A 24,051-nucleotide genomic window follows, 5' to 3' on the forward strand; every position below is an offset into this window, starting at 1 on the left:
AACAAAGTGAAGACGCGTCAAAGAAGGATAAGTTATTCGTGCTTCGTTGGTTGCTTGGTAAGGTACAGTCACCAGCACTTGCTACTAATCACCTCGTTTTTGCTCAGTAGTTTGAAGACCGATCAATTCTCAGTCGAGCAAGATACGTCAAACGATCGGTTTGGTCCTCCGATTTTCGAATATCTAACTTGTTTTTGTATGTTCGAAGCATTTTGGGATGAGGAGCCAAAAAACGTCTTTTCTGCCCTAAAGTTACCCCAAGAAGTCGTAGAACCTAGCCCCGCCTCTGATCCACAGACCACTAGTGCCATCTCTTGTCAGCCGAACAAACCGCGGAAGTAAACAATGTCACGTGACCTTTGCACACGCTACAATTACTACGCAGTTGTAATGGGGGAAGCGGGGCGGAGGCGCGGAGAGGGACGCGATCGGTCCGGTCGGCTGGGGTCAGGTCGCCGAAGTCGGAGGTCATCCGCCGGAGGGTGTTTGGGCGGTTGAGCCGTGTAGGCTGGGGCTTGCGGAGTGGGGAGCGCCTGGACCTGTCTGGAAACAAGTTCTACAACGCTGTGGCAGTCGAGAATATTGTGAGGAAAGAGAGAGAGAGAGAGAGAGAGAGAGAGAGAGAGAGAGAGAGAGAGAGAGAGAGAGAGAGAGAGGGAGAGAGAGAGGAGAGAGTGGAAGAGAAAGAGGGAGAGAGAGGGAGAGGGAGAGAGAGAGGGGAGAGAGGGGAGAGAGAGAGAGGAAGAGCGAGAGAAAGAGAGAGAGGAGAGAGAGAGTGGAAGAGAAAGAGGGAGATAGAGGGAGAGGGAGAGAGAGGGAGAGAGAGGAGAGAGAGTGGAAGAGAAAGAGGGAGAGAGAGGGAGAGAGAGGGAGAGGGAGGGAGAGAGAGGGAGAGAGAGGAGAGAGAGAGAGAGAGAGAGAGAGAGAGAGAGAGAGAGAGAGAGAGAGAGAGAGAGAGAGAGAGAGAGAGAGAGAGAGAGAGAGAGAGAGAGAGAGAGAGAGAGAGAGAGAGAGAGAGAGAGAGAGAGAGAAAGAAAGACCGGAGGGAAGGGATAAGGACGGGAGGAGAGAAAAGAGAGACAGAAAAGGAAAACCAGGAAGGGTAAAATGAGAGAGAAGGTAATGGGTAACTCAGTGAGAGGGAGCGAGGGAGAAACTATTTAGTTGTGTCAGCTTGTTTCGTATGTAAAATGTTAATTTGCTTTATATCATTTCAGCTTCGGATTGGAAATTAAATCTTAGCATCCTTATGATAAACCCACACTGACGGGATGGGGACGTTTTTATGGTCGTCGTTGGGAGCTCGGCACTAATGGGGATGGTGTTGAGGATTTCGCAAATATTTCATAAAAGAGATGATATTTTTTGCATTACCTACTACACATTTTTTACGTTTGCTATGAAAATGTTAGGCCCAGTTCCTTCAAGATCAGGTCAACGACTCCACAGCTTACAACAGGAGCTAGCTAACATAACAATTCACCCGCGCCGTGTTGGTGCATAAACTTTCCGTCGAGTGCTGAGCGGGGGGGGGGGGTTTCACGTCTAACTCGGCTCCTGGGCCACGTAGCGACACGCGGTAAGCGGCAATCGAAAGAGTGTCAAAAATAAGAAGGAAAACACTCGGTCATTTTAAGGTCAGGGCAAAGGTCAGGTCACCATAGCTCATCAAAGGTCAAATTTTGTCTATTTCAACGATTTTAAACATCCGACGGCTAACTCTGGAACCAATAGAGCTACAGCGCCGTGGAAAAGCGCATTCGATAGCTCTTTTAACGCTCTTTCGCCAACATGTCCTCAAATTTGACCTCAGATCAACGGTTTAGCCCCCGTGTTTTCACCGCTCTAGCACGTCTCTGTCAAATCAAAAGTTATAGTAAAAAAACTGCTGAAGACCTTTCAATTCATGACCTGAGATGACCTCAGGGGCACACAAAGGGGGCACAGGTGCAATTTTCCGATTCAGAGTGTCATGTTTACATATGAACCGATGTTTGAGAGGGTGTAGAACGACATTCGGCCAAAAGAGGCTCATTTCAATTTTCTCCCATTGACTTATATGGAGCAGTCGCAAAATTGACCTGACCTTAGGTCACAACTCACAGATATAAAAAATCCGAGATATCCATTTTATACATATTGTTGCCCTAAGCAAGTACTGAAAGTTTCAAAGTGATCGCTCAGTCGGTGTAGCTACAGCGAGCTTTCTAACTTTTTCTGAGGTAAGGTCACTTGACGTTACATGGTGACCTGACCTTGAATGACCGGGATCTGAAATTTTCATAGCATGTGCGAAAAAGATGTCGGAACGGGTGTATCTAAAACAGCGGCGCTACACGTCGCCGTTTTTGAGATATTCGCGAAAAACGGAGGGCGTAAAAACGCCCCCCCCCCCAGGACGGCGGGGATCAAACGGCCCCTGAGACCTCGGGATGGTGCCCCTGAGACCTTGGGATGGTGCCCTTGAGACTTCGAGATGTTGCCCCCGCAGACCCGGGGAGAGTGCTCCTTCAGACCTCGGATTTCGGAAAAGTGCCCCTGGAAACTTGGAATGGTGCCCCCGGAGACCTCGGGATGGTGCCCCCAGACCTCGCGATGGTGCCGCCGGAGACCTTGGGATGGTGCCCCGGACCCTTGAGATGGTGCCCTCTCCGACCTTGGGCTGGTGCCTGCGGAGAACTCGGGATAGTGCCCCCTGAGAACTCGAGATGGTGCCCCCGCGGGCCTCGGGATGGAAGTATGGACAATATTAAACTAAAAACTAAAAAACTCAACTAAACTAAAAACAAACAAACGAGGCCAGGGACAGAAATGGGCCTCCGGGAGACCCCGAAAACGGTACCCTATTCCGATAGACCTTCTGGATGGTGCCCCCTTAGGAGACCTCTGGGTTATAACTCCCGTCGGTGACCTCCGTGATGAATTTAAAACAAAACTCCGTGATGGGCCCCGGGAGGCCCAAGGGGGGGGGGAGAATGGCCCCCATGCCCCCCTCTGGATCCGCCACTGAAATAAGAAACGACCAAAAGCCTTCCTTCATGGTCCGAAAACCGCTGACAGTTGATAGCTCAATGACACTAGAGCCGTGCATAAGGAGGCGTGTGAAAACACTCCTCATCTCGATCTATTACGAGAGGACCATGTCATGGCGTGAGAAAGGTGTTCTCAAAATAGATGACACTGTATGAATGAGTAAATAATTCGCGCCCCGTTGGGCTATTGGCGGACCCTACCACCTGATGGAGTGGTGCAGCCGTTTCGTCCTCCACCTGAGATCTCGGAAAGTTACCGACCGATTTTGAAAATTCGAAGAACGTTCGATAGTCCCACCAGGGGCTATCGAACCTTGTTACCAGGTTTCGTTGACCTAGGTGCAACCAATGACGTTACAAGTCATGTCAAAGGTTGCATTTTTTCACCGATTCAGTCTAAGGAATGCGTTACAGTCAGTTAACTCATCAAATAAAAGGCATGCTATCGAAAAACATCGATGGAGCGTGGTTGCCCAATACATATGTTGCTTAAAGAGGTCACTGATGCCAGGTCAGGTCAAAGAGGTCAGGTCACTAAGGGTCACAATATGAACCCAACTATGCTAATTGCTAGGGTCGCGTGATACATGTTTTATGGTCAATTTTACATTTAAAATTCAATGGTGTGGGCTAGACGGCCATTGGGGCCGGTTTAGATTACGTTCTGGTGGAGGTCAGGTCAAGGTCAGGTCAAAAAAGGTTAAATTTCAGAGTTGATATTTTGCATAAAAGGGGTATCTATTCGATGCAGCTCATCACGGGAAATCCAGTGGTGGTTTTTGGCTTGCTCTGTGTGTTCTGTGACGGCTAAAAATTGAGTTTGAAAATTTTACGTAATACATTTTGAGTAGTTTTTTTTTTGCCATAACTTTGCTAAAAATGGAGCTGTCGAGTTTAAGTTTGGCATATCTAGAGTTCTATAACATATATTCTTAGTTCTATAACATATATTCCAGCTTTAATTTTGAATGTTGTTGGTATTTTCGGGGTGTTATACTTCTATAGTTTTGATGGTCGAAATCAATTTTTGTTTAGAAATCAGAGTTGGCAGTTTTGTAGCGCTGTTTATTTTACATCTTTTTTATCTTGAATACCTATTTTTTGTTATCTTCAAAACTGTAAGCGTGACAGCTCTTCCCGCTAAAACTTTTATTGGGTCGAAAATGACAGAACATGACGTCACTCTGACGTCATTTGTGACTAACCTTTTATAAGAGCTCTGGAAAAATTTGGTCACAAGGTGTAAAATGATGCCCGGAGGGGTCTTGAAAGTTTGGTGGCGACCTACGCTATACTTTAGGAGATATCGACTGAAAAGGAGAGGGAGCTGTTTCGTGCCCCCCTCCCCCCAACGGGGCTCGAGGCTTTCAGTTGTTGCTCTCACATAACTCTTGGTTATATTACAACGTAGTGGAATTGCAAGCTTGGCAATATAAGCTTCCTGCCAGCGCCGGACCCGAGTTTAAACATGCAGGCTGAATTTTAACATTTGACTTTTAAATTTTCGGTGGTGTATATCTACACGTGTGTTTGTATATGCACATTATCAGTTATCCGATGATTACCTAATACAATACCGGTGACTCCGGACATGCAAAAAAAAAAATTACCGTTGAGCTTTTTAGAAGTTGTGTGAACTGTTCAGCTCCTTTTTTGGTCTATCACAGCGGACTTGTATTCATTTGTCAATCAAAATCGAATTAAAAACTTTTTATTGGGTCTGGTTATCTCGCCAACTTCTTAACTGAATCGTTTAGTAGCTTTTGATTGGGCACTGCCCACGTTGTCTGTCAAACTTTTCGTGTCAACGAGAAGAGGCTGCATCGTTTGTCGCGGTTAGATAATACCAATCCACGTCTCAGTGTGGCTGCTCGATCGCACTTTCCCTGGCCCACCTCTCCCACCAGGCTAGGCTTTGCCCGGCACAGCCGTCGCCTCAGTGCCTCGGGCGGTGACCCGTTCAAAGGGGCTCACAATTCGTATGGTGCCGTGGCTCTCAAACCAACACAGAACAGTGAAACGCACAGGCTTACCTTCCATATAAGGCGAACGGCTGATTCTGGCGCCGGGGCTTCATTCATGCTAACAGGGCCTCGTCTAAGGAATTTTCACTAGGGGGGCCAGAGACTCAAGGAGCCAAACCTAAGGTACCTACTCACAAATCCCGTTTTCTCATCGGATTTAGGCCACTTATTTTTCGCCACAGCCCTGACACCATGTTTTTTTTTTGAAAACTTAAGAAAACCGAAAAAAGGACATCCGAGCCATGCTCTTACATTAGTTTGTTCATCATACCATCCTCGAAGGCTAAACTGTTGATCTGAATCAAACTTTAACGACTTACTCCCGTTATGGCTATGAGAGAGCCATTATTTCTTTGTATGCGCTTCTTGACTCCTCTGGTTCGTGCAAAGTAGAGTTAGAACGTTTCAAATGAAATATTTTCTGATCGAGAATAACCGAGCGAAATCGACAATTGATGTCCTCCAATGCACTGAGAATCTGCCTCATCCTAGCAAGTTTATACGAGCAAATGCGGGGGCAAGCGGTAAAGGCGGTCGTTCCTATTCGAGCATACCGTCTTCTTGCAGATGGATGATTGAAGACAAAGGTGGACCCTGAAACGAGACGCTGCGCCCTGCACTGTGCTCGTGCTAAATTGCAAAGTTAAAGAGCTCACGCTGAGCTCTGTCGGCTCCAAATCAGTCTATGTAGTCTGTCGGCCAACTGATCGCTTGAGATCTCAGTGCCAGCCTTTGAGAGCCCCACGTAGGTTCCTGACAGACGAAAGCCACGCTGGCTTTTTAGGGCCCATGCCGACCTTTGATAGCCTATGTTAGCTTGAAATGATCCTGCGTGACATGAGCCATTCTCCGACGAATCTACACTGGTATCTGAGGTCTGAGATCCCAGGTATCTGAGGTCCCAGGTACGGTACCTTGTAGCTTATCAAGTGTCCCCAGACTACCTCTGTTTACATTACTCTACCATGCAACTCTACCTTGCACGCCAGCCGGCCTTCGCCGGCTGGCGTGCGGCTCCTGTGGGCCTTATGCCGAGGGCCCGAACGTTTTTTTTTCTGTGAATCGTATCCTGATGGGTCCCCGCCGGCTTTTGAGCACCCGATGCCGATCTCGGAGGGCCAATGCCGACTTCTGGACCCACGTCTGCCTCTGCTAGCAAATACTGGTCTCTGATGATCCGCATACTACATACGCTTTGAGGTCAAATCTGAGTGAAGACCGCATTTTCCCACGTAGGGCCCTATCAGGCCAGGATAATGCCTGTGTGACAGCTTGGAGACTGAGACCTTCTCAGGGGGATTCTCCCTAATCGTAATCACCGTCTCAGACATCTCAGACACATAATTAGGGCCGTCAGCGGCTAGAGCGAGACAATCAGGGATCGGTGTTGTAGTGCACTTTGAGAACGGTGTAGACCCAAAATTAGCTGGCATATGCCCTCCTAGAACCCATGTTAACTTCTTTAGATAACCCAGTTGACAGTTAATGTTGCTGTATGCTCCCGTCTCCTGAAGCGACAGCCGACAGGCCACCAAGCTGCGCTTATGATCACCAAGAACGGGAGCTTGCTTCATAACGATTAGGGACTACTCTCACCGCTCACCAGCGACCTTCAAACCAGAAGCTAGACGTTGCGTAGTGGGGACAACGATAGGTAACAAACAACAGATTGACGCCCGAGAACATAAACAGAGATTTGCATTGCGATAACAGCCACAGGTAATCGGGTATATTTAAATATGCTTACATTGCATCGATGTTTTCTTGACTCATTTGTCTTTATGTGCGTTGACGCCTCGCAGTAAATATTCATTTGCCTTTTCACCGTTGGCCCCCCCCCAGTAGGGACATTTTTGTCCTGACTGGGGGGGCCAGGCCGGTGACTGCGGGGGTTTGGCCCCCCCAGTTAACATGTTAGACGAGGCCTTGCATGCTAAGGCGCCCAATCACAGCGCCGCATTTCAGTTAGTGTCGGGCGCAAAAGCTACTATGCTCCGCCCCTCCATCACGTGACCCTGCCCTCACGTGGCCTCAGTCACGTGGTGTTTCCACTTCTTGGCGCATGGCGGCGCTAGTCTCGCAAGGGCGGTGGTAACTTGCTCCCCCGCCGTCCGGGGGTGATGGGTAGCAAGTGCTGGTGACTGTACAGTGAAACCAAACGAAAGAACGCTCGGTTGTGTTCGTCCAAAAAAGACGGTTTACAAAAAAAAAAACAATTAAGTTGTGTTAGATGTGTTCCTGATTCCTTTGTTTGGTCTTTATTAATACTTTTCCTTTTTCCAATGATTAAAAAATGTGCTAAAATTAGCGGGAGTCGTAAGCTCGGGACAAATCCCAAGGTTTGCTGTTGAATCCCAAGGTCCCAAGGTCGGGTTCAATATCCCAAGATCTTGGGACAAATCCCAAGCTTTGGTAACCCTGGTTTCCAAGGGTAATTCACATTTGTAACAAATGCGCAATTCCCTGAATGTAATATAACATTTCTTAAGATAAAGAATTGCGTCATAGGAACCCATCAACAATATTTTCCAAATATTTATTCAAAACTTTTATTTATTATCTTTTAATAAAAGCATCATAGCAAAGCTAAAAGTATATGTTTGCCATAAAAAAATATAATTTACAAAGCAAAATGAGAAAAAAACTTGAAAAGATTGCTTTACTTAATACGTCATCAAAAATATCTATTTCGTAATGTAAGTAGATATTTCTTATAGATGGCCTTAGTATTTTTTTTTGTGGTAATAATAATATTTTTGTGTTCCCTCGCGAGCACTCAATATATTTTCGCCCTTTATCTTGTATGTTTTTGTTTTATGAAATTGATCTGTATGCTTATTGGAATGGACCATGGACCACTATATCCCGTTCAAAGATTTTAATTACGCTACTACAGCATTGGTCACTTGACCTTGTTATAAATGAGCATTTTCTGTCTTTGCTATCGTCCTTCTGTACTTGTTTGTACTGGTACATTGACATAGGTAGCTGTTTTCATTCAATATTGGAAATTATAGATCGAGGCTCGAAGAAGAAGAAAAAATTATTCATCCCGCTGGATTTATGAATTTATTCAAGGCTTCTATATTTTGCTGTCGTAATGCAAATTGACTTTTGTGTGTGTTGCCCTGCTTCCCGCTTGGCTACTTAGGTGCCTGCCCGTCTGTCTCTGTAACACTGCTTACAATTGTAACTTTGATCATATCTTGCTTTTTCAGCCTGCGTGACTGCTGATATTAGTGCCCTGCTGATAGCTAGTTCACAAAAATGGCATCAGCTGGGGCACGTGTGCCACGACTGGTGCTGGTGGGCCTGGGTGCTCTTGGCGGTGGCTCGGCGGTGCTTCTGTTGAAGCCAGGGCAAAAGCCTGCCTTACCCACAGAGCCTGGCCGGTCTGATGATGCCCTGCCTCTGGTTTCGTACAGTGCCCCAGACCGCTTCAGTGGTGGTATTGCTCAGCCCACCACTAAGTGGGACTCTAACTGGGACCAGCGTGCTCCAACCTCTCTGGTTGAGCCACCCAAGGGGTTGAGCGAGGCTGAGCTGAAGGATCATGCTCCTTATCAGGAATCGCTGAGCAAGGCCAAGGCCAAGGCACGCCGCCACCTCATTCTGATTCGGCACGGCCAGTACCAGCTGGACGGTGCCACCGACGAGCAGCGCGTGCTGACCGAGCTGGGCCGGCAGCAGGCGGCGCTGACGGGCGCCCAGCTGCGCCGGCTGGGCCTGCCCTACACGGCCATCATCCGCTCGAGCATGTCGCGCGCGCTGGAGACCTCGGACATCATCCACCGGGAGCTGGCCGAGGCGGCGCCGCCCGTCTCCACCTCGGACCTACTGCGCGAGGGCGCGCCGATCCCGCCGGAGCCGCGGCTGCGCCACTGGCAGCCGGGGCCGCGCCGGTTCTACGAGGACGGGCCGCGTATCGAGGCGGCGTTCCGGCGGTTCGTGCACCGCGCCGCGCCCGATCAGGAGCGCGACTCGTACGAGATCGTCGTGTGCCACGCCAACGTGATCCGCTACTTCGTGTGCCGGGCGCTGCAGCTGCCGCCCGAGGCGTGGCTGCGGTTCAGCCTGCGGCACGCCAGCCTCACTTGGCTCACCGTGCTGCCCAACGGCAGGGTCAAACTGGACTTCATGGGCGACGCCGGATTCATGCCGCCCGAGGCGATGACCACCACGTGACCGGTGGGCAGCAGTCCGGCGCGTTCGACCGCTCACGGCGGGACCCGGTCCGAGCCACGGACTTGGAGAAGCGGGTAGGCCGCAGCCGCACCGTACAGCCTCAGCGAACACCGTGGCGCAAGTGTACACAAAGACGGACGTTTGCTACTGCCTAACATGTATGGATGACAGGAATAGGATTTTGATTAAATTGTGAATGGGGAATGACGCTGTCTACCTTTCATACCACATAACTTGGCGTTTGGTGTCTTTCACGACCTCTTCACACGAACATTTCCTTATTTTGTCTGTCAGTGCATTGTTTGGCTTGATGGTGGTATGAATAATCAATCCTGTATCAATACATCTCTAAGTATTTTCTACAATTGTTCGTGGATTACGTTTGCTTGACAAATTTTCATATCAGTTCTACGTTCAAACACGCCATTTTGTTGCAGTGAGTCATGTGGTCTCAGTGTTATGCGTTGGAAGAAGTAACGACAGTGGGACATCTAATAATTCATTCTCAAATCCGACGCTTATCACTTGCAACTTGAACTAGCCTACCAGTGTCAAGGATATTGTACCAGCTTTATCGAGTCATCATTTTCATTACCAGGGGGTACTCTGGTGCGATGCTTATGGACTCATGGTGCCGGGGTGCCTCGATCGATTTTGCTCTGAGTGACTCCGTTTGAAGTATAAACGCATTTGAGTGGTTCTCGAAGGCTCAAAGCTTTATCATTGGTAAGGATCTATATGACGCAGACCGATAGCCGTGTTTGCCATACTTCGGAGTTCAGTGATCAGTCATTGGTAGGTCCTCACAGCGTCGGTTCCCCAGATCATACAGCACCCTGTGACTATCGCTAGTGGTCTCACATTTGTCAACAAAGATCTTTTGAGGCCCTACACAGCATTTGTGCATTTATGACAGGATTATGGGTGGAGGTGGTGATTGGCCGAGTACCCAGCGGACCCGCCGTAAGTTAGAATCCATGCCTCCAGCCGTTCGAGTGCCTGCTATCTGGGAAAGCACGCTGCAGGCGATGTTTTTTTTTTTTTTTTGCTTGTTTATTTTGCTGGGTTAGACTTTTTATGTCCATTGAGATCAATTCAGAGCAGGGTTAGAAGGATTTTAAGAATAGGTAAGGGGGTTACGGGAAAGTTGCGAAGAGTGGAGAGAAGTGGGTAGCGGGTAGAGTGACACTGGTTTGGGTAGTGGCGCCGGCTGCCGCTATCATCCATACCGAGACAGAGCCCGTTTCGAGGAACAGACCACCACGCCTTGCAAAAGGTGATCCGAACCAAGGGCCCAGGGGTTTGACTTGCGGATTAGGATTTGTGAGTAGTGAGAAAAGATTGAGATTTGAGGGATGGCAAAGGACATAGCGCGCTTTGTTGAACTCCGCCCTAGTCATAGTGGAGCATTGCCATTTGTTTTGTGTGGTCACTATAAGCATTTATTATCAATATTTATGTTGAATATGGCCTTGTGTAAATGAAAATTTGTGAAATGGGTTACACCACAGTTTGCAAAACCATAATGAAGCTTGCATACTTATAAGTCCGGTGAAAATGCAGTGGTTTTGTAGCGTAAATTTGTGACCTTGATGTAAACAAACGAGCGCAAAATTACGGCCGGTGGGCGGTGAGAGGGTATCCTAAAATCTAAATGATAGTAAATACGTACATATTGTGTGAAAGTAATGGTTCATTGGATGCAAACGATCTTATTGGTTAACATTGGTTTTTGTAATGTTTTGGACTAAAAAGGTATATTGCGCACAGGGACCTAACGTTCTGCGCCGCAATTGGCAATGCTGCGTTATTTTTTATTCTTTACAGCTGTGGTTGAGCTGTGGTCCTTGTTGGCATGCGAATATTTCAAGAAATGAAAACCATATCCAACTGAACCCCAAATCTACCTGATTCTGCTTGAAACTCTTTCAAAACTCTTGCACACTTACCAGTATTCTCTTAGCAGACGTTGCCCGTGCTGCCATGCCTAGTTGTAGTAGGGTTGGCTGTAGGTTTGTAGGTTGTAGGATGTAGGTTGTAGGTAGGGTTAGGTCAGGTTAGATTATGTTTTGATTTAACTGTGAAAAGACAGTTGCGGCGCACAGCACGTGAGATGTAGATATGGCAGGAAGGGCGACGTCTGCCAAGAGAGTACCCACTTACCGAATCCATAAGGCTGGAATCTGAAAACAGGGTGCCTGGGGCGATTTGATCAAGGATCTTGAAATTTGCTTGACCTAATTTGTGACAATTTGCCTGTAAAAGGCACCAGGTGGTGGAGAATATCCTAATAATCATTAACTAAAAATGCCCTCCGGCGCCCTGTTTTCAGATTCCACTGCCATAAGGTGATGATATTGAAGGGACACAACTTCAGTAGCGGCAGAACACCTTCAATTAAGGGGGGCACTGCCGACTTTTGGTCTCATTCTTTCCATGCAACACCCATAGGGCTAATGTTAAAATGCCAAAATCAAAGGGGGGCACGGTGCCCCCCCCCCCGGCCCGTTCCGCCGCCTTTGCACAACTTGACCTGATATGGCAATTGACCTGATATTTGAAGATTCAGATTCCCTGTTTGTTTGCACAGTGCACAACATCCCTAAGATGCCTAGTTTAGTTTACATTTACGTATCAGTTTTGTTGCATTCAATCCTAAATTAGCTCACCAATATTTTTTCTTAAATAATAATGCAGAGAATTGACTGGGTTTCATCTCTATGTATTTAATTTTGTTTCTGATTACATGAGATATATTATTTAAGGGCACCATTTGTTATAAGCTATTCTGGATTCTGGAACCCATGAGTCTGAACCCATGAATAAATTTAGAGGCAATTTTGTGTTAGAAGTATAATTGTTTTGCTGAAAAGGTATAACTTAATTTAAAAATGTGTTGTTAGACTTGAATTAATGCCTGCTTCAAAGTACAAACAACATACCTAAGTGTTTTACTGCCTGTGTTCTTTTGTTCTCTTCTGTAATGTGCATGACATTTGCCCCTAATTATTCTTAGCAAGTCATAATCAAAGTCCCAAGGCTGAAGGCTATCTCAATGCAAACCATAGATAGGTATATTATTTAAATCATTCTTGTCGATCATGAGACTCATAACCCATTAGGTTACTTGTGTTTAAGTGCAGCTTAATTTAATGGCAGTGACACTGGTTACCCTGCTAAGGATGAGTTCTTTATACCCGTTCTGATTTAAAAAGTACCTACTCTTTTATTAGCATTTCAGCTAAAATCCCAGATCTTATCAATGGTAAGCCTTTCTGTCTTTATTAATCATGCTGAATTTCTTTCAGGAATTAGACTGACAGTTTTGTGAACATACAGCATCTGAATTTAAAAATGAGTTCTGATGCAGATCATCATGAGCCTGAGGCCAAGAGGGCCAAAACTGAAGATTCCAACAATGCAGGTGATACTGATATTCACCTTGACTTGAAAGACTTCGCAAAGTTCAAGTTTGGTGAGGTTCTAAAGGAAGACCCAGTCAGAAAAACACTGGCATTGAAAGCCACTGTGGATGGTAGCACAGACCCTGCCGTTGTATTCCTGGAGAAATCTGCCTTCACTGAGGAGTGTGGCAAGAAGATCTTGGAGTCTGATACTACCCTGAAGCAGACATTCCATAATGATATCTATGGAAGCTACACTGGATTCCCTCAGCAGGAGCTGAATGGTAAGTAGCTGTCATCTGAAGTACCACTGAGGATAGGTTTTATTTGAGATTTGATGCAATCATAGAACCTTAGCTCAATAAGATTTTCAGTCTTCCTGATCCATTTATTTGACTGAGCTGTAAGCTGTTCATAAAGTTTTGCTGATTGCCCATTGATTTTTATTAATTCTCAATCATAATAATTCAGATATCCCTATGCATTTGTAAATGATCAGACATGATTGAGTGTTATTCACGATCGAGGAATTTGACTTGTGTTGCCATCGATCGTGAATAAAAATCCCTATGCATGCTGTTTACCTAAAAATAAGGGCAGATGTAAAATTGTAAACTGAGTGCATAAGTTCCTGATGAAGGTCAGTTAACCCTGGATCAGAAAGGCTGCAAACACAGCACAGTATGATTCAGTATGAAGACCAGAACATACTTTCCAGGTGTGAAAGTTACCATCATTCATCCGGCGACCAGTAAACATATAGCCAAGTTTAGTGCCAAGGAGTCAATAATTGTCAATGAAACACCACAGCTGTACAAAGATGTGCTTCTGGAGCATCTCAAAGAATCTGCATTCAATGTCCAGGTGAGGAATATATGCCATATGTTTTTTGTAATGGTAATGCTGCCATGGGCTGAAGATGTCTCTTTACACCATTTTGTAACCTATACATAATCATTTTGTCATTCATGAATTGCTATTTACCTTTTTGGTAGAGCTACTAATATGTTACTAATGTCTGCTCCCTATTTTTATTGGCAGGTATTATGTTTGCAATTTGTGTGTATATATGTGTGCATGCGCTGGCATGCTAAGCTCTCGACATACTGCGTGGTCTGGTCTGACGTTGTCGTGCCGCTCTCCCAGTGGGTGTACAACATCCTGGAGCACCGCAGCGAGCAGGAACGGATCGTCTGCGAGGACGCCGACCCAGAGACGGGCTTCGTGCTGGTGCCCGACCTCAAGTGGGACGGCGAGTCGCTCGAGTCTCTGTACCTGCAGGCGCTGGTGCACCGGCGCGGCCTGCGCTCCATCCGCGACCTGACGGCCGACCACCTGCCGCTGCTGCGCAACATTCGCGACAGGGGCTGTGTGAGTGGGGGGGGGAGGGGGAGGGATGGCGAGCTGACGGGCGAGTGCTGAGCTGAGGGTAGCACAGATAATCTGTCAATCTTTTACATAAGCCTCTGAGACAGCGAGAGGTATTGTCCGTGATTGCTGATAGTTTAGGTAGAGTAAGTCGAGTAATTCCGTCTTTCCAGTGGTACCGACTGGCCATGTTGGATATCTGTGGGCGCTGCACAGCCCGGCCGAGGGCAGCTGCTGACCGCCCCCTTCTCTCTCCTCTCCCCAGGAGGCTATTGAGAAGAAGTACGGCGTGCCGGCGTCCGAACTGCGGGTGTACTTCCACTACCAGCCGTCCTACTACCACCTGCATGTGCACTTCACATCGGTCCAGTTCGATGCGCCCGGTGAGTGGCCGGCGTGCAGGGCGCCTCTGTCGTGTGGCGCGGGTTACTCCTGTGCTAATGACCCGGGCTAGCTCCGGCGGCGGCGGACTACCACTATAGTTCGTTGTGCAGATGGTGGGGCGGTGATGTTACGGGAGGGACCGTGGAGCGGTTGACCCCAGCACCCCAGTTCCTACACCGTTTCTAGTAGCTCCTTCCTCCTGACATCGGCCGACCTGTGCGGTCCCTGATAGATGGCTACTGTCGCCCACCCAGCCCTGCCCGGCGCCGAGTACCGGCCGTTTCAGCCGCCTCAGTGCCTTGTTTGTCCGACGCGGAGCTCAATCGAGCGGCGCGTGAGCCACCTGCGACCTAACCTGTTTACGGAGGACCGGCAGCAACGGGAATCATCGGGAAGCGAAATTGGACTGAGGCGCCGGCGAAACAAATTGAGACAAACAGTTAAATGGAGGGTCCTCATTAAATGAACGCTGGTTTCAAAGAACGGACGATGTATTCTAAAAAAAGTCCTGTACCCTGGGACAATTTTTGTAATGTAGCAGTCGTATAGGTATATACATACCACGCTAGTCTGTCCACAGCGAAAATACCCGTTACATTGTGGTGCCTCCCGGTCCTGCTTTGTTGTGTGGCGTGAGTCGACAGGGGTGAGCAGTGGTCCTTTTATGTGGCCTGTTTGGAAAGTCGGGTTCTCAGCCGTCACAGTGGTGCCCATTTACCGGCGCGGTGGAGACAACCATTCATTGATGGGAATTTATCAGCTGGCATAGACATTGCAGGTCTACCCAAAGCAATGACATAAGTATTGGCAGGCAACAGTTACGTGAAAGCTGTATCAAAGTCGTCTTTGAGTTCTTTGTTCGCTGTGTTCTTGTGTGCGTCATTCTCCGTCGCACGTCAAAATCGCGTGTTACTTTACATCCAGAGTGGTGAGCGGGGACGGCGACTCTGTGCCCCCACCATCAGCTCGCCTCTCATTGATAGCTGTCATTGACAGTTGAAGGTGAAGCTGCAGCTAACACCTGACCTCCAACCTGGCCCGGGCCGGCAGGCACGCACGTGGGAAAGGCGCACTTCCTGTCGACGGTGATCAACAACCTGGAGTTGGTGCCGGACTACTACCAGCGCGCCACGCTGACGTACTACCTGCCGCGCAGCGACCCGCTGGCCGACAAGCTGCGACGCGCCAGTGAGTGTGCCCCTCCGTCTCCTCAGCACTGTGTCGGTTCACTTAATTACATAGTTACACCGCTTCAGATATTTCTTTTACGTGAATTTTACTCTGCGATGTAGATTTTCTGGTAGTACTGACTGAATCGACTTTTGCTCCTCTTCGTGGTATTTGTGCTCTTAACCAGTCATTTGCCATGATGCCTATTTGTGTAGCATAGTGTCAACACGTGCGTCCCTCGCCGTGTTGTCTGAGTAATCGTGCGCGACTGTATGTATACTATACACTGTACAGGCAACAGTAATACTGTGTCTTGTGATGCGTGTGTATGCGTGTAATCACCCAAGTTTATTTCGTGATATGTGGTTGTGGTCGTTCGGCCGCGTTCCATGTTGCGTTCCTGTAGCAATGTGCTTTTTTACCGTAATGTCGAAACACCATCCTGATATGCAAAATGATGTCGAATGTGTATAAGTGTGTCTGTCTGTGTTCTTGTCTGGTCTATCTCCCCCCCCCCGCCCCCTCACCCCCGCTGCTCTGACGCTGTTCCCTCCCTCCGTCTCCCCAGCGGACGGAGTGTCGGCAGAGTGACCGCCGGCCGGCGCAGTATCAGGCGGCCAGCGCTGCCTCCGCTCAGCACAGCCGTCCCCTGCGGCGCCCCAAACCGAGGGGCAGCTCCTGCTCGGTGACGTGTTTTATACAAACGGATACCGGCGCGGGGCCGGCCGTCCGCGTGGCTGTACGTGTGTGAACCACCCACTGCCGATCTCGCTGTTGTTCTTGGCGGCATCTTTCACTGGAGGACCCGGCCCTGGAGTATCTGCCAGAGGACCACGGGCCTGGGACCCTCTCTTGCGAGCTTTAGGCGTGCTCAGCTCATGTCAAGATCAACCTCCCCTGGTACTGACACAGGTCGCTCAAAACTCCGTCGGTATCGTTGCCAGGCGGTCCCATCTTGCCATCGTCCCCTACCGGCCTACATGCCGCGTCTAACGCGTGCCATCTTTTGAGGTGTCCTTTATTTTCACGTTTCATGCCATTTTTTAAAGAAAGATATTCCGGGTGGTTTTAAAAGACGTGACGTCATTTACAGGCATTATCTCTTTGAAATACATTTTCATGTTTTTATTACATGCGAAGTTTGCTGAAGCGAGAAGTCCGATGCAACACTGCTGTTCGTCAACACATTTCGGCATCACGGTTATTGTGAACCGGCCGCATGTCACGCTCGGTTTGGGTTATAGATATACGAAGGAACAGCTGGAGAGATGACAGTTGGTGAGAGAGTTATGTAGTTAGACAGGCTCTATGCTGTTTCAATACGTCTGGATAGCAGAGGAGAACAGTTACTCTAAAGGGGATGATTGGGGCCATACTGACCAGAGAAACGAAATTGGATCGAGTGGTCTGACGGACAGTTTATTAGGTGAACAAAATGAACTCTGTCCAATCCGTGGGATGTGTATCGATGGCCGACCTTTGCTGGGTCCATGAGCTGACCTTTGGTGGGTTGGCGGACTGTGAAATGACCTTTGGTGGGGTGGCCGTCTGTGAATCGGCGGCGATACCCGGGTGGGAGTGTTTGCCCGCCCTGTCGGCCATCGATCGCTCGCTCCTACCATCTGCCGCCGCCTCTGTCGCCGCCGGGCGGCCCCCGGGACCGGCGAACCTCGCCCGGTGGCGACCCGCCGCCCGCGCCCGGCGGTCCGTACAGACACTGACCCGCTCCGTTATCGTGTATTGCTCTACTGAGACCCCGGTGCGCCGGGGCCTCCGGCGGTGGTGAGTCACTCGAACCACCCCGCAATTCGTCAGTCCCTACAGACATCCCAGGACGCTGCACAGTGCACACCTCTGACGAACGTATTTCATCAATATCCTATTTGGTACTAGCCTGGTCAGCAAGGTCGCCATGACTTCTACTCGCTGGATCACTGGATGAGCAGCTAAGAGGTATGGATCGAGCTACTGACCGCATCAATGGTAAACGAGCTCAGTTCTATTGCGCTCATGAACCTCTTAGTATCGATCTGCTAGGAACCGGCTAGTGACTAAACATCGTCAACATTGGCGTATTATGGGTGATGTGAGCCTTCCGTTCTAGCTGAGCTGACGCACATATAACGTGCGTTCCCCACATGACCATTGTCGATCTACAGATGACACGAGCGGGACCGTCGGCGTGCGTGGATCTGTATCAAATTACCCGCCGTCCTGTCTGGCCACTGAGCCTACCTTCTGCGTCCCAGACGTAGCCCTGCCCTGTGGGACAGATTGTGCGCCGGGTGGGACCGCAGTCCCTCCCTCTCAGGTCCCACCACCAGAAGTGGTCCCTGTGGTGTTTTGACTGGCGTGGGGGCGGCACCCGTCGTACACCCTGGTCGTCGATCATCCTGGATAGGAATCCTGGATATGGATCTCCTTCCAGTCGCTCTGGCTATCCATCGTTGAGGGCCGGCCGAGGTGTTACATCCGTGGCATTCACTGGTGTGGACGAGTTGCCTGGCGCCCCGTGGCCTCGGTACATTTCGTCGTTCTCACGCCTCACTGAAATCAGAGGGAAGAAGACCTTGTCAAGGCGGTACGGTCACATGGGGTGCTTGCGGTAAAGAAATACCTAACAAAAGTATCGGTAGTCGGTACCGCAGTTCTCTAAGATTGTAGGTGGGGAATACTCACGTTAAATACCGCCTTGTGGAACCCTCGTTTAGCCGGTTTGGTGTGTGCTATGATATTTTAACCCTCGAATTTAGAGGGGGGACGGAATCCCTCGGTAGTTCACGAATAGTTCGTAAGTTTTACAACTATTTTGGGCAGTTTTTGGAGGTGATCGCAAATTGCAAATTTAGCGCCGAATTCAGCACGCATTTGAACATTTGAAACTCGTTGTTTTGGTTCCTATGCAACACGTTATGAAGCTGGCTGTGGTGATTGGCAGTAGGCACCTACTATGGATAGCCGGCGGGACGCCTGATGGCTGACCCAACCCGACTTGATTCGTCCTGGCCTAAATGTATGAATGCATCATCGTTGAACAATAATTAAATAAACCAATGAAAAAATGCGGAATTCGAAATCGGAACTCCAAAAACTCCATAAAATTATGTCTTCGAGGGCATGGCTCTGACTTTCTCGACAATTAGGTCGTTGACCTGACTTGGATGGTCAACCAATGACCCAGGACCTAAAAATTGGTTATCATTAGTTTTGGTATCACATTGGGTTTCTCTCATCACGGGCAACAGTCAACACGTTCGTGATTTCCGCAAAGCTGTAGCTTGAGTGGCGGTCAAACGGCTGGGAGAGGGGTCCGATCCACCCCCTAAACGTTAGTGGTTAACTGGTTAGCGGCCGGGTAAACACCGATGAAGGTGAGGGATGAAAACTCCCTTTGGCTTCTAACATGTATTTGATAACAATTAATTATTTGCCGTCGGGTGTTCCCAATAGCTCGTAGGCTTTACATCACTTGCAAATCTAGTGTAAATGCATTACAAAGCGTACAAATCAGCCTCTGCAAAGCGAAGCGCCAACCCCTAGCTTGCATGCATACTATGGCCCGATTACCTAATTGTAAATATACCGTCTTTATTTTATAAGGTAACCGGCTTTTCATTCGACTGAGAGCGGTTAAATTTTTATGCCTTGTAAGTTGTATGGATGCAAGGGATGTTACTTTTTACGCTAACCAAAGACGTCAACAGTTAACCCGCGCCCCAGTGGCGGTCTCAGCCAACTTCGCCCTAGTGGGGGGGGGGGGGGCATATGTTACCACCCACCTCTAACTCAAAAATTTAGAGGGCTAGAAAGACGCGGTAAAAAGCAGTCGATAGCTCTCAATGCGTACGTTTGAAAGTATTTCGGTCATTTTTCACCTTAGAGCAATATTGGGGTCACCAGAGGTCATCAAAGGTCAAAATTTGCCAATGGTCATTATATTTTTCAGAAAACATGCCGCTATCTCAGGAACTATGGTAGCTAGAAAAACGCATGGAAGACCAAACGATAGCTTTTGAACTCTTCTTTTGAAAAGGTCATTATCAATATTGACCTCAGGTCAACGGTGTAGCCTCCAGAGGGCAAAAACTCCAAAAATAGCTGTTTTTACGGAAAGTGTTTTTCGACAATAACTTTCGACTCCAAAAAGCCACGACATTTCTATGGCCAGAATCGTGTTCCCCTCGCCGAGACGCGTCGAATGAACTATAATTTGACCTTGAAAGGTCAACTTGAAAATTTGACCTCAGGTCAAGGTCATGACCTGACCGGAAACGGTCATGTTGCATATCAATCGATGCGTCTCAACAAGACAAACACAATGAGACCATCCCCAGCGTTCTATCTCTTTCCAATCGCGAGTTATTGGCAAAAAAACTGTTTGTAGCCTCAAGTGACCTCGGATGACCTGTCTAGAGGCTATCAGCAAAAATGACACCTTGGTCATCACGAGTGGACTAAATCATTGTGATTCTGAAATATTTGGACTGTTCCGATGCGTACACACGGATCTAGAGGCATTTTCATTTTTCTCCATTGACTTGTAATGGAAAGGTCACGCCACTGACCTGACCTTAGGTCACAGATATAAAAAATCCGAGATATACAAATTGTAGGCGCCCATAACAGCATGCAATCCACCAAGTTTCAAATCTTTCTGACAAACACTGTAGGCTGGACATGATTGCAAACTTTTTTTTAGGCTTGGTCAGTTAACTTGACCTGGTGACCTGACCTGACATGACCTGGGGTCAAAAATTTCACACATTGTCCGAAATTGATGTACCAAAAGCTACCCCAAGCGGCGCGGCGCTACGCGCCGCGGTTTTTTAGTCACACGCAAAAAACGCGACAGGGTGGTAACATATGCCCCCCCACTGGGGCGAAGGTTAAATGTTTAAAACAACCGTACAACGATGAGCTGTAGTCATGAGCTGTAGCCACTGCAAACCGTAGCTTAGGGATGCTATGCTTAATGCTATGCAATAGATGTCTATAGCTTCTAAAATTTAAACGCAAGTGCACTTTAGAACTGGCCACTTGGTGACTTTAAAACAAAACGAGTCCTCTGTGTTTGGATAAGTTCATATACTAGGACAAACAGAATGAAATTATCACTAAGAAACTTCACGGTTAAAGGTAGTGTGCCTGGTGCCAGCTTTCCTGGACCGTATGGAGTTAATGGCCCAGATAAGGAGAACCGGATTTTTAGAACTTATCCATACCTTCAAAACTCATGGAAACGTCTTAAATTCTTCAAATTTTGAGTACCCCAGTGCGAAATTCGCCCCGACGGGTTGTCGGTCGTACCCCAACCACATTTCACACCACTATGAACAATAAATGCACACACTGAAATCGCTATTACCGATAGGCTCATCCAATCAAGTTACGATAAACCCGTTCATCATCATCTCCTGCGGTTTCGAACACGCCTGTTAGGTGGTGCGGTAGACCGCGCCCAAAGCCAGGGCCCCGGTAACGTGAGGTAGCCGAGTCGGGGCAGCGTGCGCTGACTCAAGTCGGGGCCGCGCGTCCTCCCGGTGTCATGTGATAGCCCGGGGCTGCCCGAGGATGCGGTAGACCGCGCCCAAAGCCGCGGCCCCGGCTTGGGTCAGCGCACGCTGTCCCGACTCGGCTACCTCACGTTACCGGGGCCCTGGCTTTGGGCGCGGCTTCTGCTCATACTTTGTGGTGCGGTGGTGGTGCGTCGGGCCGCGCGCTTTGACTTCGGCCAAGAAAAATGCGTCAGCTGATCATTGTCATTTCTGCCACTTTCATGTGGTGAGATGGGGTCATAACTTTAGAGACGGCTGTTTCACATCAATTATTTTACATAAAATAATATTTCAAACCATAAATTAATGTTCGACAGCCAAATTAAAGAAACAATACCAATACAGGCTTAGGTACAGTTTAAATTCGACATTGTGTTGTCTACGATTAGACAGCTGATAACTCATTCCCGTACGTCGTAACTCCACGGATCACATACCTAATGGGAACAATGGGAAGCGGGGAGAGTTGCCGATCCGTTAGGTGATCCGTGGTAACTCTATAATGACCTTTGCTTATTGTCACATGTGCGCCGCATTCGCGATTGTTGCCGACGCCTGTTTGCAGGTCAGCCCACTACAGTTGTTAATGTTATACATATCGAAAAACCGATAAACTTTTAGGCGAAAAAAGCACTATTTTAGGCCCATTTTTGATTTTTTTGCGATATTAGGTAAAAACAGAAGCTTCTTATCTAGGAAAAATAAAATGGGAAATCATTGGAAGGTGGCGCACTACCTTTAAAGAAATGGCTTCTCAGTTACCACGATTCGCTCCCAGGCAGTGCGCCGTCCAGCGCCTGCCTGTGGAGTAGACTGTACCGCAGCACAGCCGTGCATTGCGGGACGGTCTACCAGGTCAGGCGGCGGCTCTCCACCCGCCCGCCGGAAGAATCGCCGCCCGCTCCGTTGCGCTGTTAGCGAACTCTTGTTTTTATGCTATTCTTTCCTCACTTTTTCACTGACCGTTCGCCAAGGGGGGGGGGGGGGCAGGAGTTCATGCCCCCTTTGAAGGGGCGTTCAGACATCCCTCCCAAGCAGGGCAAGGTGAAAATCTGGTGGCCCCAGAGGAAATCTGATTTCATTTCGGTGTGGGAAAATATCTTGCATTTCGATAAAAAAGCACCGTTGAAGCAGTGTTAACATTCATGCATAGTGACGTGAGGCCTTTACGAAATTAAATGCCCCATGCCGATATGATCGCAAATTTCGATGTGGCGAGCCGCATGTCACAGTAGAGCCAAAATAACGAAACTAAATGCCGCTATTCAAAACAAATGTGAGATCGCTGGAATCAAATGCTGTTCGCCGAAACCAGGTCAAAAGATCCCTGTTTGAGGTGTAATAGGTTGTAGAAAGAGGCTAGCGGTGTTGAACCATTGGGAGGCTCACATTGGCTAGAGACAGTTCTGGGTAGGGCGTAGGCTGTTGGTCAGGTTTCGGAATCGTAGGTGCTTAATTATTAATACGACTAAAAAGAACGCCATAGAAGCGGTCGTTGATAATATGACCGGTAAATACATATATAATGGATATTGAATAGGTAGGTAGGTACTTGTGCCCTATTCATAAATTGGAAGTGGATAGTTTATCTGAAAAATGAGTGGAATTAAGCAGTATGATAATGTGTAATAGCAGCAGGTTTCCGGAGCGAAGCGAAATAATCGGCGATCATGGTCGTCTAACCATTTTCAATGTTTCATATTATCTGGAAAATGCACTCAACTATAGTTAATCGTCTTTTGCTTCTAGAATCCACAAGAAGCTAGAAAAAGACCGATAGGATGTCTATGTCATGCAATGGTAGCAAGCACATTACCATTAGCATAATACGCCTTACCAAAATTGCCTGTCATTACAAGACGATTCGTCATTGACAACAATAAAGCCGAGCCAGTGGCGGATACGGTTTCTGTATGGGTGACCGTGTGTGGCTGGGCACGGACCTGGGTGGCTTGTAATGGCTCCGGCTGGGTATGTGCGTGGGTATGACCCCGTGTGTGACTGGGTATGGACCTGGCTGGCTGGGAGTGACCCCGGCGCCGCTGGGACCCGCCGCTCACCGTGCGCGCCCGCGTGCCGAGAGCGCAGCTCGCTGAAGTGCAGCGTGCCCAGCACCAGGCTGACAGCCAGCAGCAGCAGCACGGCCGTGGCCACCAGCGTGACCAGCACGGCCCAGCGGCGGCGCCGCTCCTTGGGCGTACTCGCGCCGGACGGCAGCAGCTCGGCCAGCGCCGGCGGCACGCCGCTCGAGGCGGAGGCGGCGCGCGGCCGCCGGCTGCCAGCGCTGCTCGAACGCCGCCGACTGCCAGCGCTGCTCGAACGGCGCCGGCTGCCGGCACTGGAGCGGCGCCGGCTGCTGGAGGACAGGCCGCTGGGGCTCCTGCTGGCGCGCCGGTGCCGCTCGCTGGCCGTGCTCGGCGTGGCCGAGTGGCGGCGCGGCCTGCCCGAGCGGCGGCCGCCCTGCGCCGGGTCGTCCAGGAACAGACCGAGCCGGAGCGCCTGGTGCTCCATCTCGATGTGCCACGGCTCGCTGTGCCGGCGCGCCGAGTGCCGGTTCGGCGGCAGCGTCAGCAGCGAGCGGCTCAGCGGCACCTCGGGGCCGTCCGGCAGGCAGAGCGCGGCCTCCGGCTCCGGCTCCGGCTCCGGCTCCGGCTCCGGCCCGTCCGCGGCCGTCCAGTCGACCCCTTCCACCTGGATCACCACCAGACCGGGCGTCACCGGGCTGGTCGCCTCCCCGCCCGGGGCGCGGCCACCGGTCTCCGCCGGGGCGGCCACCCCTGCTGCGCCACCGCCCCGCTCCGACTCTCTGCCCTGCTCGCCTTCGGACACACCATCGTTCCGGTCCGCAATGGGGCCTGACATACGGCTCCCGAGGGAGGGCTGAACAGCGTTCAGTGATATCCACACACGTATTTCTGGTCACAGTCAC

General features: G+C 49.2%; 2 protein-coding genes across 13 annotated transcripts; both read left to right on the forward strand.

Moving 5' to 3' along the window:
• The first annotated feature begins 7,165 nt into the window (after window positions 1–7,165).
• LOC122379495 (serine/threonine-protein phosphatase PGAM5, mitochondrial-like) lies at window positions 7,166–9,600 on the forward strand. Of its 5 annotated transcripts, none has more exons than XM_043361751.1 (2): window positions 7,166–7,193; window positions 8,275–9,600. In XM_043361751.1, the coding sequence occupies exon 2, from the start codon at window positions 8,324–8,326 to the stop codon at window positions 9,239–9,241; it is 918 nt and encodes a 305-aa protein (XP_043217686.1). In that variant the 5' UTR covers window positions 7,166–7,193; window positions 8,275–8,323; the 3' UTR covers window positions 9,242–9,600. The 5 variants fall into 5 exon arrangements, with proteins under 5 accessions (XP_043217686.1, XP_043217687.1, XP_043217682.1 ...); XM_043361752.1 differs by lacking the exon at window positions 7,166–7,193 and adding an exon at window positions 7,684–7,752; XM_043361747.1 differs by lacking the exon at window positions 7,166–7,193 and adding an exon at window positions 7,782–7,857.
• A 1,232-nt stretch (window positions 9,601–10,832) lies between these two features.
• Window positions 10,833–16,698, forward strand: LOC122379493 (m7GpppX diphosphatase-like). 8 transcript variants are annotated; one of them, XM_043361740.1, is made up of 7 exons: window positions 10,833–10,879; window positions 12,550–12,929; window positions 13,364–13,509; window positions 13,792–14,016; window positions 14,279–14,396; window positions 15,448–15,585; window positions 16,136–16,698. In XM_043361740.1, exons 2-7 carry the CDS (start codon window positions 12,596–12,598, stop codon window positions 16,156–16,158), a joined length of 984 nt encoding a protein of 327 aa, XP_043217675.1. In that variant the 5' UTR covers window positions 10,833–10,879; window positions 12,550–12,595; the 3' UTR covers window positions 16,159–16,698. The 8 variants fall into 8 exon arrangements, with proteins under 8 accessions (XP_043217675.1, XP_043217676.1, XP_043217679.1 ...); XM_043361741.1 differs by having other exon boundaries at window positions 10,833–10,871; XM_043361744.1 differs by having other exon boundaries at window positions 10,833–10,864.
• The last annotated feature ends 7,353 nt before the right edge of the window (window positions 16,699–24,051 follow it).

The sequence above is a fragment of the Amphibalanus amphitrite genome, unplaced genomic scaffold, assembly GCF_019059575.1.
Source record: "Amphibalanus amphitrite isolate SeventyFive unplaced genomic scaffold, NRLGWU_Aamphi_draft 000079F_arrow, whole genome shotgun sequence".
Taxonomy (NCBI): Eukaryota; Metazoa; Arthropoda; class Thecostraca; order Balanomorpha; family Balanidae; genus Amphibalanus; species Amphibalanus amphitrite.

Excerpts from the sequence above, each read along its gene's own strand:
- LOC122379495 (XM_043361751.1), top strand. The coding sequence starts at position 8,324 with ATGGCATCAGCTGGGGCACGTGTGCCACGACTGGTGCTGGTGGGCCTG.
- LOC122379493 (XM_043361740.1), top strand. The coding sequence starts at position 12,596 with ATGAGTTCTGATGCAGATCATCATGAGCCTGAGGCCAAGAGGGCCAAA. Across the intron at positions 13,510-13,791 it reads AATCTGCATTCAATGTCCAG|TGGGTGTACAACATCCTGGA; the intron begins GTGAGGAATATA and ends CCGCTCTCCCAG. Across the intron at positions 15,586-16,135 it reads CGACAAGCTGCGACGCGCCA|CGGACGGAGTGTCGGCAGAG; the intron begins GTGAGTGTGCCC and ends CCGTCTCCCCAG.